At 32.5% G+C, this 16525-nt stretch overlaps 1 protein-coding gene across 2 annotated transcripts; it reads right to left on the minus strand.

The window, feature by feature from the left end:
- Positions 1–1319: 1319 nt before the first annotated feature.
- Positions 1320–10861, minus strand: LOC145323839 (putative divalent cation/proton antiporter TMEM165). Of its 2 annotated transcripts, none has more exons than XM_080166406.1 (15): positions 10755–10861; positions 10299–10353; positions 9479–9565; positions 9162–9249; positions 8686–8777; positions 8170–8278; positions 7714–7759; positions 7079–7130; positions 6595–6671; positions 6199–6252; positions 4753–4804; positions 3921–4099; positions 2989–3086; positions 2036–2175; positions 1320–1551 (listed from the first exon to the last, which is right to left on the minus strand). In XM_080166406.1, exons 1-15 carry the CDS (start codon positions 10766–10768, stop codon positions 1453–1455), a joined length of 1242 nt encoding a protein of 413 aa, XP_080022532.1. In that variant the 5' UTR covers positions 10769–10861; the 3' UTR covers positions 1320–1452. The 2 variants fall into 2 exon arrangements, with proteins under 2 accessions (XP_080022532.1, XP_080022531.1); XM_080166405.1 differs by having other exon boundaries at positions 4753–4807.
- Between the last annotated feature and the right edge of the window lie 5664 nt (positions 10862–16525).

Consider the following 16525-nt stretch of genomic DNA (forward strand, 5'->3'; position numbering starts at 1 on the left):
ATTCTCCAATGAAGGGAGAGGATATTGGACTGTAAATAATTCTGGTCCCCAACATTTTAAAAACACATTCTCTCATTCCTTGGCTTAAAATACTTTGGGAACTTTATTACAGGGTACAATCTTGCAGTGGTCAAATATCTTTAATCTACATAAGGGATAATTTTGTTTATCATAATTGGGTGTCTCAATCAAATTGCCGATCCTTTATATTTTAGATAGGATTGGATTTATTGTACTTTTTGGATTGTAAAACATAACAAATACATTATATTGTACATATATATAACTTAAATTATAATATAAAACAAGTCCATAAGGAGCGCAGTATCAGCAATCTATTGATAACGATAAAGAGAAAATCTTGTGATTTGGATTGCTGGTTTTAGGCTATTTATCTGCTTTTCCTCCCCTAGAGCTAGTGAACCTAAAAGAATAATATTTAGATTTTTTGCTAAGATATTAACTTGCATCTTAAATAACATCAATAATTCTCTGTGTGCAATTTACAATATAAAATACTACGACAAAAGAACGTTTAGACAAAGATACACTAATTAAAAAGTGGCTGCGGTACTACAAATAATGTCAAAAATAAATATCAAATCAAATTTAAAACATAAAGGTGGGTAGGTTTCGTGATATTTTATAAAGAGTTTTATGCTTTAGATTAGATATTGACTAGATACATAGGACATATTAGTATTACATAATCAATTTTAACAGTACAATTAAATTACAAATAAAAATAAACAATTAAAATTTCCAATGCCAAAAACAGTTTCAGCTTTAACGATATCATTAAAAAAAATCCTTGGCGACCCAAATCCACTAGGTACTTTTCCGCCGGAATCGTATCAGATTAAAGCCGTACAAAGTTCCAAAATAATAAATTATATACTTAAATCTATGTTCACAAAAAACATTCTCAAGAAAGTTAATAATCAAGTCATGTAGGTAAGGCTTTATGTTGTGACCAGTTGAAAATTCTCTATATTATTATTTAGTCTTATAAACATATAAAAATTCAGATTTTAACTTTATTTACAAATGTTATGACTAATTTAGGCTTTTGTTTTAATAATACATGAATCGATTTGCCATGTTAGAGTTCAGATTCCAGACTAAAACTGTGGTAGATAAGATATAAATATCATATAATGCCCTTATTTTTATTTTTAAATCATGGCTGAAACCCTTACATTTTTAGCTGCATAGCAAAACTCTTAGGTCCTTAACAGTAACTATTTATATAAAGGCTTGTTTCCTTGCATCTGCTTTTCATTAGTTCCCCTTCTAAATTTGTGACTCTTATTTGTCAATGTCTACGCTGTATTTCTTTCCTCTTTATTTCATGTACAGGCATGATATACAAATTTTTCGGATGTTCATTATGTTATTCTATCTGTAAGGCTATTCTTAAATCATATTGTACCCGGGCTGGTTGTCTGTATGTTATTGGATAATACCAGTGGACAGGGCACTGACTGAGGTGGTGCTCTCCACAAAGCTGATATCATTGGCTTGGTATACTGGGGCACTGTGATCATCTCCCTGCAAAAATTCTGATTTAAAAAACAGAAAATTTCGGGCTTTACTCTGAATAAATCAGCCAAAGATAAAAAAATACATGTTACTTAATGAATAGGCATTGATACAACCTTCTATTAGATTATCTAAAAACAATGAAAAAACTGAAAATCAATAAAGCAGTCTAGTGAGGACTAATGACCCCCCCCCCCCTTTAAAAAAAAAAGAAATTAAGGGATGGGGGGTTGATTTTTGGTTTATTAGTTTATTACTAAGGTCAGGTTACATTAGGTACTTTGTAGCCCCTGCAGGGATTAGACAAACTACCCTCCCACCTTATTTTTAATTGTTTTCAAAAATATAATATGGTGGGGAAGGGGGGGGGGCTATAATTGCTCAACCGCACTTTGTGTGAAAGCACCCTTCGCTCTTTTCCATATTACATATATTCGCGTGTTATTGCTGTGCTACTTGATATAATTGTCCTTGATACTTGCTGAACACACACCTCAACGTCTGGAACTTGGTGATTTTCTTCATAGGGATCAATGAACAGTGAGGCAATAGCAAAGCCAATAAAGACCAGAGCTCCTAGCAAAGTCACTTTCCGCACAGATATCTTCTTGGCTATCAAGGCTCCACATAAAACTGAAAATAATTAGTGTATAGAACTTAAGGTAAATCAAGATTATGATATAATTCCAGCGTGTCGGAGCCGTTTAATTTTGATGCTCCTACCTTAAAATATATATATTAATTTTTGTTCATTATTGAATTTGATAAAATAAAATAAATAATATAAAATATTTTGCTTTTATTTGATTAAAGCTATATAAAAGTAGAAGGATGTGTGTCTATTTAAGTAACAATAGTTTTTCACTTTATTATATGGAAAAAGACCGTTGCCAAATTATAATATTACTTTAAAAAATCATTTTTAGCTAATCTGGAGCCGGAGCCGTTTTTAACGAAAAATACGGCTCCGGCTCAACCAAAAATGTTGCTGCTCCCGGCTCCCAGCTCCGGCTCCGAAACGCTGTATAATTCGGGGGAATTTATTTTGATTTTTAAAAAAAATTGTATTTATCCTGTGTCTAAGATTTCAATGATTACTGAACCGATTGATTTTTCCATTTTAGAGAAACTTTACATTGGTCCTGGGGTGGTTTTAGGCTACTTTATTTTCAGATTAAAGTTTTGTGATGGTTTTGTGCTACTTTTCCCCCCTGCCCTAACTCTTCGAATATAGAACTACATCAATAAAAATAGAATTCGTGGATATTATGACAGGGAAATTTAGGTTGCTAATTTAGTCCTCAGATATTGGACAATACATTCATCCATGGTCGATGGAGGGGTAAAGTTATAAGGGGGATTGTTATATTAGCCAGCTGGGAGAAACATTTTTTCGGAGTATACAATATCCACCTATTCTATATCCATTGATCTATCTATATTTACCTGCCAGGCCAGTACAGATAAAATGTCCCAGGACGCCTCCTACACACACTCCTGTGACGTCATTGATTCCAGCCAAAACAATGGTTGCCAGTTGGGATCTAAATCAAGCAAAATGTACATATAATTATCATGTATGTATGTAAGTAGCATTATAATATCCATATAATATTAATGTTATCTCTAGAGAAACTGATCGAAACAACAAACAACTATCTTAATTTTTAAGAATTTTTCATTTTGTGTACAATGGAGTTTGAAGTCTTTTTTATTCTAAATTAAAAAATCTTGCAATTCTTTTGAAAATTGAGAGACAAATACAATACTAACAAAAACTAGATCTAAATTAAAATTTTTAAGTATGAAGGTAGTAAATAAATATATATAAAACTTTTTAGGTAAATATAATATTACCTAGGTACTTTGTTTTAAACTAGCGGTTTCGCCCCTAGCCTCTAGGGGCTTTGCCCCAAGAGGTAATAAAAAAAATTTGGGCGAAATACGTAAAAGGACCAAGGAAATCCCCTACAAAAAAAAAGAAAAAAAAATGGGGGGGAATTTTTTGTTTTTTTGGGGGGTTGGGGGTGTCCCACCCCCCAAGAAAATAGCCTAAAACCACCACAGGACCAGTAGGTATATTCCCTGAAGAGTAGAATCCGATCGGTTCAGTGGTTACCGAGATCTTAAGGGACGGACGGACGGACAGACATCGTTCTACTTTGTATTATTAAATAAACAATTTTAGGTACTCAGGCATCTTAACGATTACGTTAAAAAGATTACTCCGTCTTGTAGATTTATATTAATGGTGGTGGAAAAGTTTAGACATCCCATCAAGATTCAATTAAAGTCCCTAAAGTTTTTAAGCTTTGTAAAACTTTGGTTACTAGGTAGTTTAATTTACAATCCAATGTCCCCTCCCTGTCTAAAATTACCTGTCTCCCCACTCTGCCAGGAAGGTCATGCCAAAAGTGTTTGTGAACAGTTTGAATATTTTCCAGCATTTCTTGCCGAACCAGGAGTTCTCTCTGATTGTGCTGGGGAAGGTGAACATTTTTGTTCTTCTGTTGGCAGCCGTGTTCTCCACTGTTTCTACTTCTACCTCATTCTTATCCTTAAACAGATAAACATTAGCATCATACTATTCCAGGGGTCTAAAAAATTATCACTTCTTTGGATTACAAGTAAATGTCTAAACGTTTGGAGACTCAACTTAATGAACCAACCAAATAAAATTCAAGAAAAGTAACTAAAGTTGTTAAGCCAACAAATAAAAAAAACAATACTATATAACTTTAAGGACGACTAATGTAATTGCGTAGACGCACTTGAATAGAGCTGCTACGCTTGTTTCCGTGGTAAAAGAGCCAAGGAGTGATTTGAGGATTTTAAGATGCTAATTGATAATTCCCCACTGATTACGAGATGATTCAATGACCACTTACATAACCTTTGACTTTAAAACAAGAAAACGTTTCATGACAGATTGTATAACACAAATCATAACTACCTAGAGGTGCTTAATTAATAAGGTGTTGATTTTAGTTTAATGAATTATTCTTTATTCTAGGAAAAAAATAATAAGTAGCAAGAAGCAGATAGGACGATGGATGATATCCCCTAAAGTGAAAGTGTCTCCTTGTTTATGAAATAAATTGAAAATAAGGAGGTTCGTTTTTTTCCCCTATGTCCTATACCCAGGGAAGGGGGGGGGGTTACTGTGCTCGACAATGACATTTAAGGGAAATTGTCAGATGTTTTAAATACCTGCATACACTGCATGGGAACATTTGCTTCTGGGTCTTCGTCCATTCCCTCACTGCTGTGCACAATAAGTCAGCTTTTTAGTTTGTAGGTATCTTTATAAAAAATATTCAAAATAAATTCCTTTTGCAATAGTTTACTAAAAGCCATGTACCCAAGAATCCAGCTTCCTCTTCCCTATTCACAATGGATTAAAAATGAATTTAATGTGCATATTAAGCCTTAAAAAAATTTAATTATGTAAAGGGGACTATCCACGAACGAGAGCACATGATTCTAAGTACCTTCCAGCATTGATCCTAAGTATTTTCTTTCAGAATATAATAGGTCACCATATATCATTAATGTATTAACGAGAAAATTTATGTTTCACCATATTTTTTTTAGGTATTTTAATTGATTTTGAAAACTTTGATGAAGCTAATTCTTTTAATAAAATGAATATTTGATGATACATATGCGAATACTCGTGTTATATTGATTGTAAATTAATCCATATTAGCATTAATTTAAACATACATATGAGATATAGTAAATGTGCTTTTAGCTTTTTTTATTTTTATCATTTGACATCATGGACAATTAAAGACACCCCGAACTCAACAAAACGTTTGATAGAATTTTGACTAAAAAACCTGAACATTTTTTTACTTTTCTTCAACTTGAAGTGGTGAAACATAAATTTTCTCGTCAATATATTAATTATTAGTAGTGACCTATTATATTTGAAAGAAAATACTCAGGATCAATGCTGGAAGGTACTTAGAATCACGTGCTCTTGTTCGTGGATAGTCCTCTTTTACAAAAAAAATATTGGTCTCAGTATTTATATTATAAAACTAGGTTGCGCTCTTATGTTTGTTTTTAAACAGCTGATTTATTCATGATAGCAACTACATCCATACATTAACTTGTGGAAGGGGGGGATGGGGGAGGAAGGGTCTGTACCCATTTAGCTGACCCTTAAAAATAACAAATGTGGTCAATTGTACTTACCAAAATTAAAACAAGAGTATGTACTAGTGACAACTAGCCATTGTGATTTGTACTTTAGCATTATTGTCTTTACTGCGCAAGTCAAAGATTCCTTCAAATTTCCCAGAAATATTTAGGGTTTTCATTTCTATTCCTCCTTATTCTATGATAAAAACCTGAGGTTTAATATCAAATACAGCTAGAAAACTGCTTACAAAAAGTTTTTTTCTTTCTTGGATGTTTTGAATTCATTACCTAAACAGTAAACATTTTGTTTTACAGCAGGATCTCTGTTTAGATTTCCCTGCCTTTTAAACATTCAGATCAAAACAACCAATTTATACTAAATTCTTTAATGTTGTACTATCAAACATAGCCCTTATGAATAAGGTGAAAAATTGAAATTGTTAGGTATATAACCTAACAATAATTTTTGAAAGGCCTATAACATGTAAACTGTAAAGGCTGTTATTCCTTTTCTGTTGAGTTGAACCAAGCCTGGAAGAACCACTGGATATTGAGCCACGTCTAAAAGAAAACAAGGATAAACACATTTGTAGAAAGAAGATGGTGTACCTTGTGTAAAAGACAAACTAGGGGGCGTCCTAGATGTATAGGAACGTGAGGTTAAATCTTAATGAGGATTTGCCACACTATTAAGTTTTATCAAGAACAATTAAAAAGCACAGCGTAATTTTCACAGTGAAATTGATAAGCAGAAAGTAATAATAAGATTAGAGATAAAAATAAAAGCTTTCATTTTTAATTCTTTTGCAGCTCAAGAGTGTGATATCACCACAAAAGTCTTTAATAAAAAATGACGAACATAACCACACTAGTTATAGAGTAGCTGCACTACTCGATAGATACCTTGCAATTTCTTCCTCTACTTCTCGTTGAGTTTCCTCGACTTCATTATCTGACATCTTCCAGGCCTCATACAACATCTTAACAATAAATATAGGAAGTCTAGATGATTAATTAATTAAATGTACCAATAGGAACAAAATGTAGGTACATTTCGACAACATTTCTGGTAGTGAACATATGTTGTTACAAAAGGACAGTTATTTTTCCATTTCGTTAGTATAATAAGATGAATTTCTTGGGATGAAATTTTTTGAGGGTAAATCACTTCTTCTAAAAATTCCTTTTTAGACGGATCATTGGTTCTGATTGACTATCTAAGATAATAAAACTGGTATTTTAGCAAAGAAATAATTAACCAATATTGGCGGTAACTGAATTCCTTTGGTTGCAATTTATGTCGGGGAAATTATTTGTTACCAATTCTTTTATTTGTTTCACCTTAATAAAAATTCTAAATTCTTGTTAGATATAAAAAAATAGGTACCTTTAAACCAAACAGGAACATTATTCCAGTACAGGCGTAGTATGTGTAAACTCTGAAAATATACAAACAATTAGGAATCCTATCCTTATATACATGTAACAGGGTGTCTGTCTGTCTGTCTATATGTGTGTTTATATGTACCGAAGGATCTTGATAACCACTGGACCGATATGGTTCTCCTTAGCAGACAAGCTTCTCATGGGTTCTTGGAAGGTTTAGAACTATTTTGGAGGAAGGTACGCCCCCCCCCCCCCTACAGGGGTGTATATTCTCTATAAGATTATTTTTTCTCCCAAACACCAAAATAATTCACTAAGCCCCCCCCCCCCCCATTCTCTTCAAATAATATCTATTACAAATAATAGACTAGCGGCTACGCCCCTAAAAGATTCTAGAGGCACTTAAGAAGTCGACGACCCTCCTTCAATTTTAAGATTTAAAAAGGAATAAAATATTTTTTGGGAGGGAGTAGGTATTTACCCTCCCTAATAAATACCTAGTTAAAAACCTTCCCTGAACCTATAAGAAGCATCACTGTAAAGGGGAACGATATCGGTCCAACGGTTATTGAGATTAATCGCTACAAACAAAAAATCTTACTACTTTATATAAAAGGATAAAACGATTTATATCACCTTGGAATAAATTGTGTGACAACAAAACCAAGTAAGGCAGACAACACTGAACAAATACCAAGATGTCAGAGTGACAACTTCTAGGGTTTTAAATTATTGGTGGAAAAGTTTGGGTACTCTTGGTTTGTAAATGTAAAATCAACTAAAATTAATGAAAGTATTTAAAGATCTTTGGCTAACAAAGGAGAAATCGCGCCTTCAGCATCTCGGGGCTAAAAAACTGGTTTTAATCTTGTATTGCCTATTTTATATCCGCGGAAAGCAGTTTATAATACGTTGCGAGAAATAACTATTCTCATAATAAATCTAAAGATTTTTATTCTCTATGACTTTTTATGTCTTAAGAAGCAAAATATCTCGGATATGGCCAGTTCAATTTAAGAGCAAGGAGGATACATAAATAAGAAAGATAACACAACAACAAAATGGTACCTATTAGTAGAATAAGAAGGATACCTGTCATAACAGCAAGAGCAGAAATAGCAGAGAGGAAGACGATTAATTTGTTGTTTTGCATAGCAATTATGGCGGCTATGAAAAATGTTTTGTCCCCAATTTCAGATACCTAAAAATCAATCATAGATCAATGACAAAAAAAAATTATTTTGGATTTAGTTAAACAGAACCTTTTTGCTGTAACTTGGTATCTTTCAAGGAAAGCTATTCTGTAATTCGAAATGTCTGTAAGGCAGTCAAAAACGTTTACGGAGAAACGCGATATTCTCACCTCTTATTGAAGATAGACGCAAGAACGTCCAAGGTAATCTTTATATAATATAGGCAAGGACGTCCAAGATTTTTGTATTTGGGAGGGGGGGGGGGTGGGTCACCACTTCTTTACCCCCTCACCCTAAGGACGTCCCTGGAGAGACGGCTGAATATATTTTTCTGAACATTTTGCTGACTTATCAACATTTTTCTAAAACTCACTTGGTCCAATTGTCTATCAACTACAGATTATAGAATTCTTACCAAAATAACGGACAAAGATTCGACAAATCCATGGAGAAACCCCTGGTGCTCTGTTTCATTTACAGCTGTCACTTGCAGGCTTGTATTATAACCTGTAACAAGAAAAATATTTGAAAATGAAATAAACAATAAACATACTGACACAGATGAAGAAAGCAACCCGTTAAAAAAAAGACCTACAAGACCTAACTAAAATCAAGGAATGTTTGCTAGTTTATGGGGTCTATAAAGAAAAACAATATTAAGAATACCTACTGTAGTTTTTTTTCTCAAGCAAACTAGGTATTTAAGTCTTTTTTCAGATTACAATTTGATGTACCTTTAATAAAAATTTCAGATGATTAAAGTTTTTTTCATCTTATAATAATCTTTATAACTAAAGTAAATATAATATCCTACAAAAAATATAAATACCAAGATCACTACTTTAAGTGCCTTAACCAGTTGAATATACCTCAAGGTTTAGTCCACTTTACCTGAAACTGTCCACGTGGAGTTGTCCTGTTGTTCGAATACCAGGTCACTCTCTGGATCATCATCAAGGAAATAGTCATCATCAACATTCTAATTTTCAGGTATCATTTTGTGTTTCAAATATGTTTTTTTGGGTTATCATTATAAAAAAGTAACAGTATGTCTGTCTGAAGTGAAAGATCTTGCTAACTGCTTAACCGATCTGGCTTTTCTTTACAGTGAAGTTTCTTAGAGGTCTTTTTTATCTATTAAATATTTTTATTGGAGCTTAAACTTAAAAAAGACTGTCTGTTATCTTATATGGTAACACAAAAGTTTCCTGAATTTGTAAAAGGTTCTGGACGGAAGAATCAGATGTGTTTTGTCTTTGGTTGCTTGAAAGCTGCTGGGAAATGTCTTCAGCATTCTAAAACAGTTCAAATTAAAATTAGTTTTCTAAATGTAAAAATTTTGTATTTTATTGAAGAAGATAAGTTCTGTTCCTTTCTAATATACTAGTGGCTACGCCCCTAGTATCTAAGGGTTCTATACGAAGGGATATGGAATAACCTGAAACCATACCCAGACTTATTTTAATATTTATAAAAATAAAGTAGCCTAAAACCATCTCAGAACATATAAAAAGCTTCACTGTAAAGGAAAATCATGTCAGTTCAGCGGTTAGCGAGATCCTTTGGTACAGACAAAAAGCTTTCTACTATAAAGATGTAATGTTTTACTTTTTTGGTCCATTTACACCACAGAACCGATTGAATTATCCACGTTAAGGAAGCTTCGCATAGGTTCCGGGAGATTCGGGCAATTTTTTTTTGCAATAATAGAGTCTTTAGGTTTTTGCCATTCTCTAAACCCCTCCCTTCTTCGAGATGCGAGACAAACAGAATGATTGAAAATAAAAATAACCTTGGATGTAAAAGTTTGATATCCTAGTATTAGTATGGCAAGTGTCCTATATTTTAATTATCTACTAAACCTAAACTAATAATAAGGCCCTGAAGAATTTCTAGCATTGCCTTAATGGTCATACTAAAGGACTTAATCCATCTAACCCCAGAATGCAATCGGGCGCCCTAAACAACCATCTACCCACTATACTACAAAACACTATAGATACCTAACAAGAATAATAGAAATGTAACCTGAAGAACTTGGGCTGTGCTTAGTTGGTAAGGAAGAAGGAGGTACAATAAGATTCTAAAACAAATAAATCAATCAGAAACACAAAATTATCGGAACAATTAGGTATAATTAGCGCAGCAATAACATACCTATTTAGAAAAGCCGAATTATTGTTTAAAAATGTAATTATGATCACTTAAAGATTACTGTTCATTGAGAAAGTTATCAAACTTTATTTCAAACCCCCAGCTGCGCCCCTAGAGGCCTCATGAGTCTTGAAGCCCCTGAGAGAAAGGGGGGAGGGTAAAGTAAGTAGACCCGTCACTTTCCATTTCATTTACATTTTTTTTTAGGAGGGGGGGGGGAATTTTTCCCAGGGGTCAAGCGGTTAGCGAGGTCTTACGCCAAGCACAGACACATCCTTCTGACATCTATAAAGATTAAAAGTAAAAAATAAAAATATTTAAGATACTTACTTTAATTGAAGCATTATAGAATTATTATGATTTTATTTCTTTTTACATATATTGTATTTAATTTCTGTTCTGTAGTAATAACACTAAACCATTTTAAATCTGAAACTGAAAAGGAGTATATTACTTTTTATTGTGTTGAAAAGATTGTTATATATTTAAAGGAATGAGCTACAAATATAGGAAAATAAGGATTTTAGTATAATTTGTACTTTTTAAAAAAATGCAAAATTGATATCATTCACTAGGTATGTTTACATTATTATACCTACTACAACAAGTACTCATCTCTTGAGTGAAGTTCATAATAATTTTCATACCTAGACTTAATCAAGGTGTCAGGACAAACGAAGAAGAGACAAACGTTGAAGTGGACAAACGCAAGAGTGTGTAAAATATTAAGTTATTTAAGTAGGTAATTCAATACAGGTTAGGCTAGGTTAAGATATGAATGTACAAATAAGCCCCTCGCACGAGTGAGGCATTTGAAAAGTATTTAAGATGATTTAAAATAGGTTAGGATAGGTTAAGTGTCGACTACTACTTTGTCCACTCCGACTTTTGTCACTTCTGCGTTTGTCCTAGGACCTTTATCAATATAAACAAATAAACATGATTGACAAACTTAAACAAGATAAGGTAGCTTATACAATCAACATATGTATAACGTATTATTAAACTGATAAACAGAGATGTATATATTTCTTTACTAGGTAGGTAGGTACTATCTTCTAAAAATAAAGGAAAAAAATGATAATTTAAGCATTTCAGAACATGGCAAACAGAAAAACGCAATGAGAAAAAAAATCAAATTGTATTAAAAAATTATTTTAGTAAAAGATATTTATCCCTGATTTTAAACCTTATCTTTCTTTAAACAATAAAAATTTTGCAATTAGATTATCTATAGGGTTGATTTATCAATTACATAACAATAGTTGCTTCGCCCCTCGCCTCAGGAAAATAGCTTAAAACCAACCAAGTTTTTAATGAGCTTAGCTGAAAAGTATAACCAAATAGGACCAACATACTTTTGGCTTCAGAAAAACAATCTTACCTACTACTTATATTATAGGATAAAAAGTAAACTAAAAATAATCGTTCATAAAATTGTGGCTAATCTTCCTGTGAATCATAATTAAATCATACTGACAATAATTATAAAGTTGCTACGCTTTCTAAATAATAGTATCTAACGGTTTCGGACATAATATAATGCAGTTTGAAAACAATAGGACAACTTTCAGGGCGACCACCGCCTTTTTGATATTAATATTGAAAATAACGTACTACAAAAAAATTACAATGAACACAATAACGTACATTTTTTGAAAAAATAACGTACAATAACGTACCATAAACAACATATACAATATACATATATCTATAATACAAAGTAGAATGATGTCTTTCCGTCTGTCTGAAGCTTAAGATCTCGGTAAAGGATGAACTGATTGGGATCTACTCTTCAGGGTATTGATATCCTATTATATAAAGTAGTAAGCTTTTTTGTTTGTAGGAAAGGATCTCGCTAACCGCTGAACCGATGTGGTCCTCCTTTATATGGAATCTTCTTATAGGTCCCTAGATGGCTTTAGGCTATTACATTTTTATAGAGTCCGGGTTTTCGGCCAGGTATAAGGTATAACCAACAAACAAAATAAATATAAAATAATAATTGGGGGCAAATTTATGATGTGTTGCCCCACAACAACAGCTGAAAAACACGTATTAGTTTCGTGATTTTTTTCTGAATTAAATTCATTGTTGGTATAAGCTGGTTTTAGGCTATTTTTATGCCCTCCATATTCCTTCCAATATAGAGCCTCTAGATGCAAAGTAAAAGAATATCTGCCTGTCTGTTTGTTTGTAACAAAGAATATTGCTAACCGCTAAACCGATCAGGTTCTCCTTAACAGGGTAGCTTCTCATAGGTCAAGGGAAGGTTTATAACTACTTTGGGGGAGGGTACCACAACCCTCCCAAGAGAAATCACCCCTAGAAAAAATTACCCACCCCCTAGAGGCCTCTAGGGGCGTAGCTGCTAGTATATAGAAAGTAGTATACTTATCCAAGGATACCCAAACTTTTTCATTGGAGGGGTATAAAATGTTCAATTTGTGAGGGGGTGGAGGGGTAAAAAGGCAGAAATTTTTCTACCACTCTCGAATCTGTTTTGGGTGTTAACTACTGTTACCTCCCCTAAGAAAATTTACCCCAATTTAATCATGTAAATAGAATCACCTAATAATGAGGTTTTTATTCATTTATCTAAGTACGATTAAATATTCTAATATTCTAGCAGATTTGCCTCTAGCCTCTAGGGGCGTCACCCAAAGAGGTATTGTAAAGTCCCCCTCTTATAGGTTTAGAATTGTTCGTTAGTAAGGGGGAGGTCATTTTCTAGTAAATTCCGTAAAAGTGTGTAAAGGTGTGTGTGTTATAAGGCCTAAAAATAGTAGTAGAACGATAAGGTGCTCCCTATTGTTCTATTCAGTAGGGAATACAAATATATAGAGCACCTTATCGTTCTACTACTATTTTTAGGCCTTATAACACACACACCTTTACGGAATTTACTAGAAAATGACCTCCCCCTTTGTAAAAAAAAAAGAAAAAAATGAGTGAGTTTTTTTTAAAGGGAGTTTACTTGTTATATTTTACAAAAATAAATATAAAAAAAATTTGAGAGGTTTTTTTTTTAGGGGGGTTGGGGTTCTCCCAACCCCCCAAATAAATAGCCTAAATCCACAACAGGACCAGTAGGTATATTACCTGAAAAGCAGAACCCAATCGGTTCATCGGTTACTGAGATCTTAAGATTAAGACAGACAGATAGACAGACATTGTTCTACTTTGTATTATAGAAAGTAGTATCTCATTCCTATAAGTACATGAAAACTTAAAAATCAACTAAAAATTATCTTGCTAACTGATGAACAAATGTTAAACTCCTTGAAAGCAGTGTTCTGGAGCCGGAGCCGGGAGCAGCAACATTTTTGGTGGAGCCGGAGCCGGATCCGGAGCCGTATTTTTCGTTAAAAACGGCTCCGGCTCCGGATTAGCTAAAAATGATTTTTTAAAGTAATATTATAATTTGGCAACGGTCTATTTCCATATAATAAACTGATAAACTATTGTTACTTAACAAATAGACACACATCCTTCTACTTTTATATAGCTTTAATCAAATAAAAGCAAAATATTTTATATTATTTATTTTAATTTAATAAATTCAATAATGAAAAAAATTGATATATTAATTTTAAGGTAGGAGCCGGAGCCGCATCAAAATTATACGGCTCCGGCACCCTGCTTGAAAGTGTAACTTCTCATATGCCCTGGTAAGGTTTGCAATTACAATTAGTTTAGAGGATTTTTTTTGATATTTAGTGAAATACTTGATTGAGTTTTTCTTTACAGAGCTTCACAATGACGTCATAGATCCCGGGATAAATTGGTAAAATGGCGCGCGAAGCGCGCAGAAATTTTAAAAAAATAGTTTTTAAGAAATACAATAACATTAATGATTACTAATACTAACCATATATTACAGAAAAACGTACAATAACGTATACTGAAATGTTCATATTGTACACAAAAATCAATAACGAACAAAAACGTACCAATAAACCTAAAAATGGTGTTCAATATGAACATATTGAACATAACGTACATAGTGGTCACCCTGAACTTTAACATGCCTAAATTATCGACAAGCAAGAGCTATCCGTTACGTTCGGACGGACATACATGAGAACCTAACTATAGAAAAGCATCACTTAAAAAAAAACTCACAGCTGTAGTAAAGGTAAACAATATACTGACACTGAACATGACCTGTCGCGACAATATATTGACGTCAAAGTATAAATTGAACATACACAACATGAAATAGCGCAGCTACTGTCTATATGAAAAATGTTTGAAAAGACTGTGACACGAACTTCCTAACTATAGATAGACTGGATTTCATTAATTTAAGAATCAATAATTCACTAGTCGCATGTTATCTACTTAAAATTTGCCATATTTAGTACCTGTATCAGAGGTGGATTCTTTTTAAAAAGTTAGGGTCGCTTAGTGAGACAAAATTATTAGTGAGGCAAAATTATTTTTGTGAAAAATCCTCCAAAATACTAAAAAAATCTACCAAATTGAATGAAATCATAAAAGATTTTGATTGATTTTTGTAGATTTTAATGTGATTTTGGAGGATTTTTTTCAAAGATAACTTTGCCTCACTAAGCGACCTAAATTTTTTTCTAAAGTCCACCTCAGTTTTATTTATTATTTAGATTCTTTTCCATTTTATTGCTGCGCTACTTACTTGTGGACCGGATTGTCCTTTAAATGAACAAAAACATACACAGACATATGTGTTACGTGCGAACATACAAAGATAAACTCAATGAACCTAAACTCAAGCGTTTCTTCTCCTCTCGTGCAAATACTTCACATTTCATTTAGCAGCGTAGCTACTCTATAACTGGGAAAAATTGTTGTAAAACAAGTCGGGGTAGTACGGAATTTGACTAATTATAAGGTAAATTAAAAAGTTTTTTTTTAAGAATTCCTATATAGGTAGTTAGTTTTGTTTAAATATATGTTTATATTAGGTAAAAGTTAATATCTTTCTATGTTTTATAAAAATTTAATATTTTGCTGTTTAAAGTTTTTACCTAAATGACTAAAGAACTCCAAAATATTTGTCATTGCTTTACTACTTTGGACATCAGTTTGCTTGTCTCTACGTGATTTTTGAATGATTTTAGAAAGTAAAAAAGTACGGACATTTATTTTTCATATACGTACTATTTTCCTGCTCTATGAAGTCAGAAAATAGCCTTAATCCACTACAACATATGTAGAAAGCTTCTTTTAAATTTACAACCTGCATTTTCCAAGATCGTAAAATACAGCAAAGAAAAAATAGGTTACTTTTAAATAAAACCACGTATATAATATATATTAACCATGAAAGAAACCAACTAACTAAAAGCATTGCATGATTAACAATTATTACTTTTGTAACAAACTTTTTTCATGCCTTGACATTTCCCCCTACTCAACCCTTCTGTCAGTGTCTTTCCTCTTTTACAAACAATTTCATTTCGTGGATTTTTTCCCCCTCCTCTTGTAGTGTTGCTCGCGGATTTTCTTGGACGACAGAAATCAGCTGATTGGTCGTAAACTATTTTCTGGTACACGAACGTTTTCTACCTTGACAAAATGCCCCGCCTAAATATCCAACAAGGCTACCTTAATTTAGGTTGTTTGGTGTCCATAGTTTTAAACCATTATTTCAAGGGTAAGTTTGCATATCATCATTGGGAATATTAATCAATTTAATCTTTACGTCTTAAAGCATAAGATATCTGGTTTATCTACACAGTCCTAGAGGACTAAATATGTAGAGAAAATTGTGTATTTCTTTTCTAAAAATGTCGTCTTTGAAAAGTATAATAACGCGGCATTTGCGCATTGTTTATTTACATTTTTATATGGTATTTCTCAAGTATATTGAAAACTTTCAAATAAAATCTAAAACAAATCTGAAAATATAATAAGAATAGAATAGTATAAAAGATGAATTTCATATACAACTAAGGTAAAAAATGACAAAAGTACAAATAACACATTCATTGCAAAATATAACAGAAAATTTCCATTCATTTATTAATTCAAAAATACCCAATTCCAAACTTTGAATTTGATAATAAAGAAAAAAATATAAATATTTTACAATATTAAGGAAACTTGAAGTTTAAAAA

Source organism: Acartia tonsa, chromosome 7, assembly GCF_053477335.1.
Source record: "Acartia tonsa isolate MP-2025a chromosome 7, ASM5347733v1, whole genome shotgun sequence".
Lineage (NCBI taxonomy): Eukaryota > Metazoa > Arthropoda > Copepoda > Calanoida > Acartiidae > Acartia > Acartia tonsa.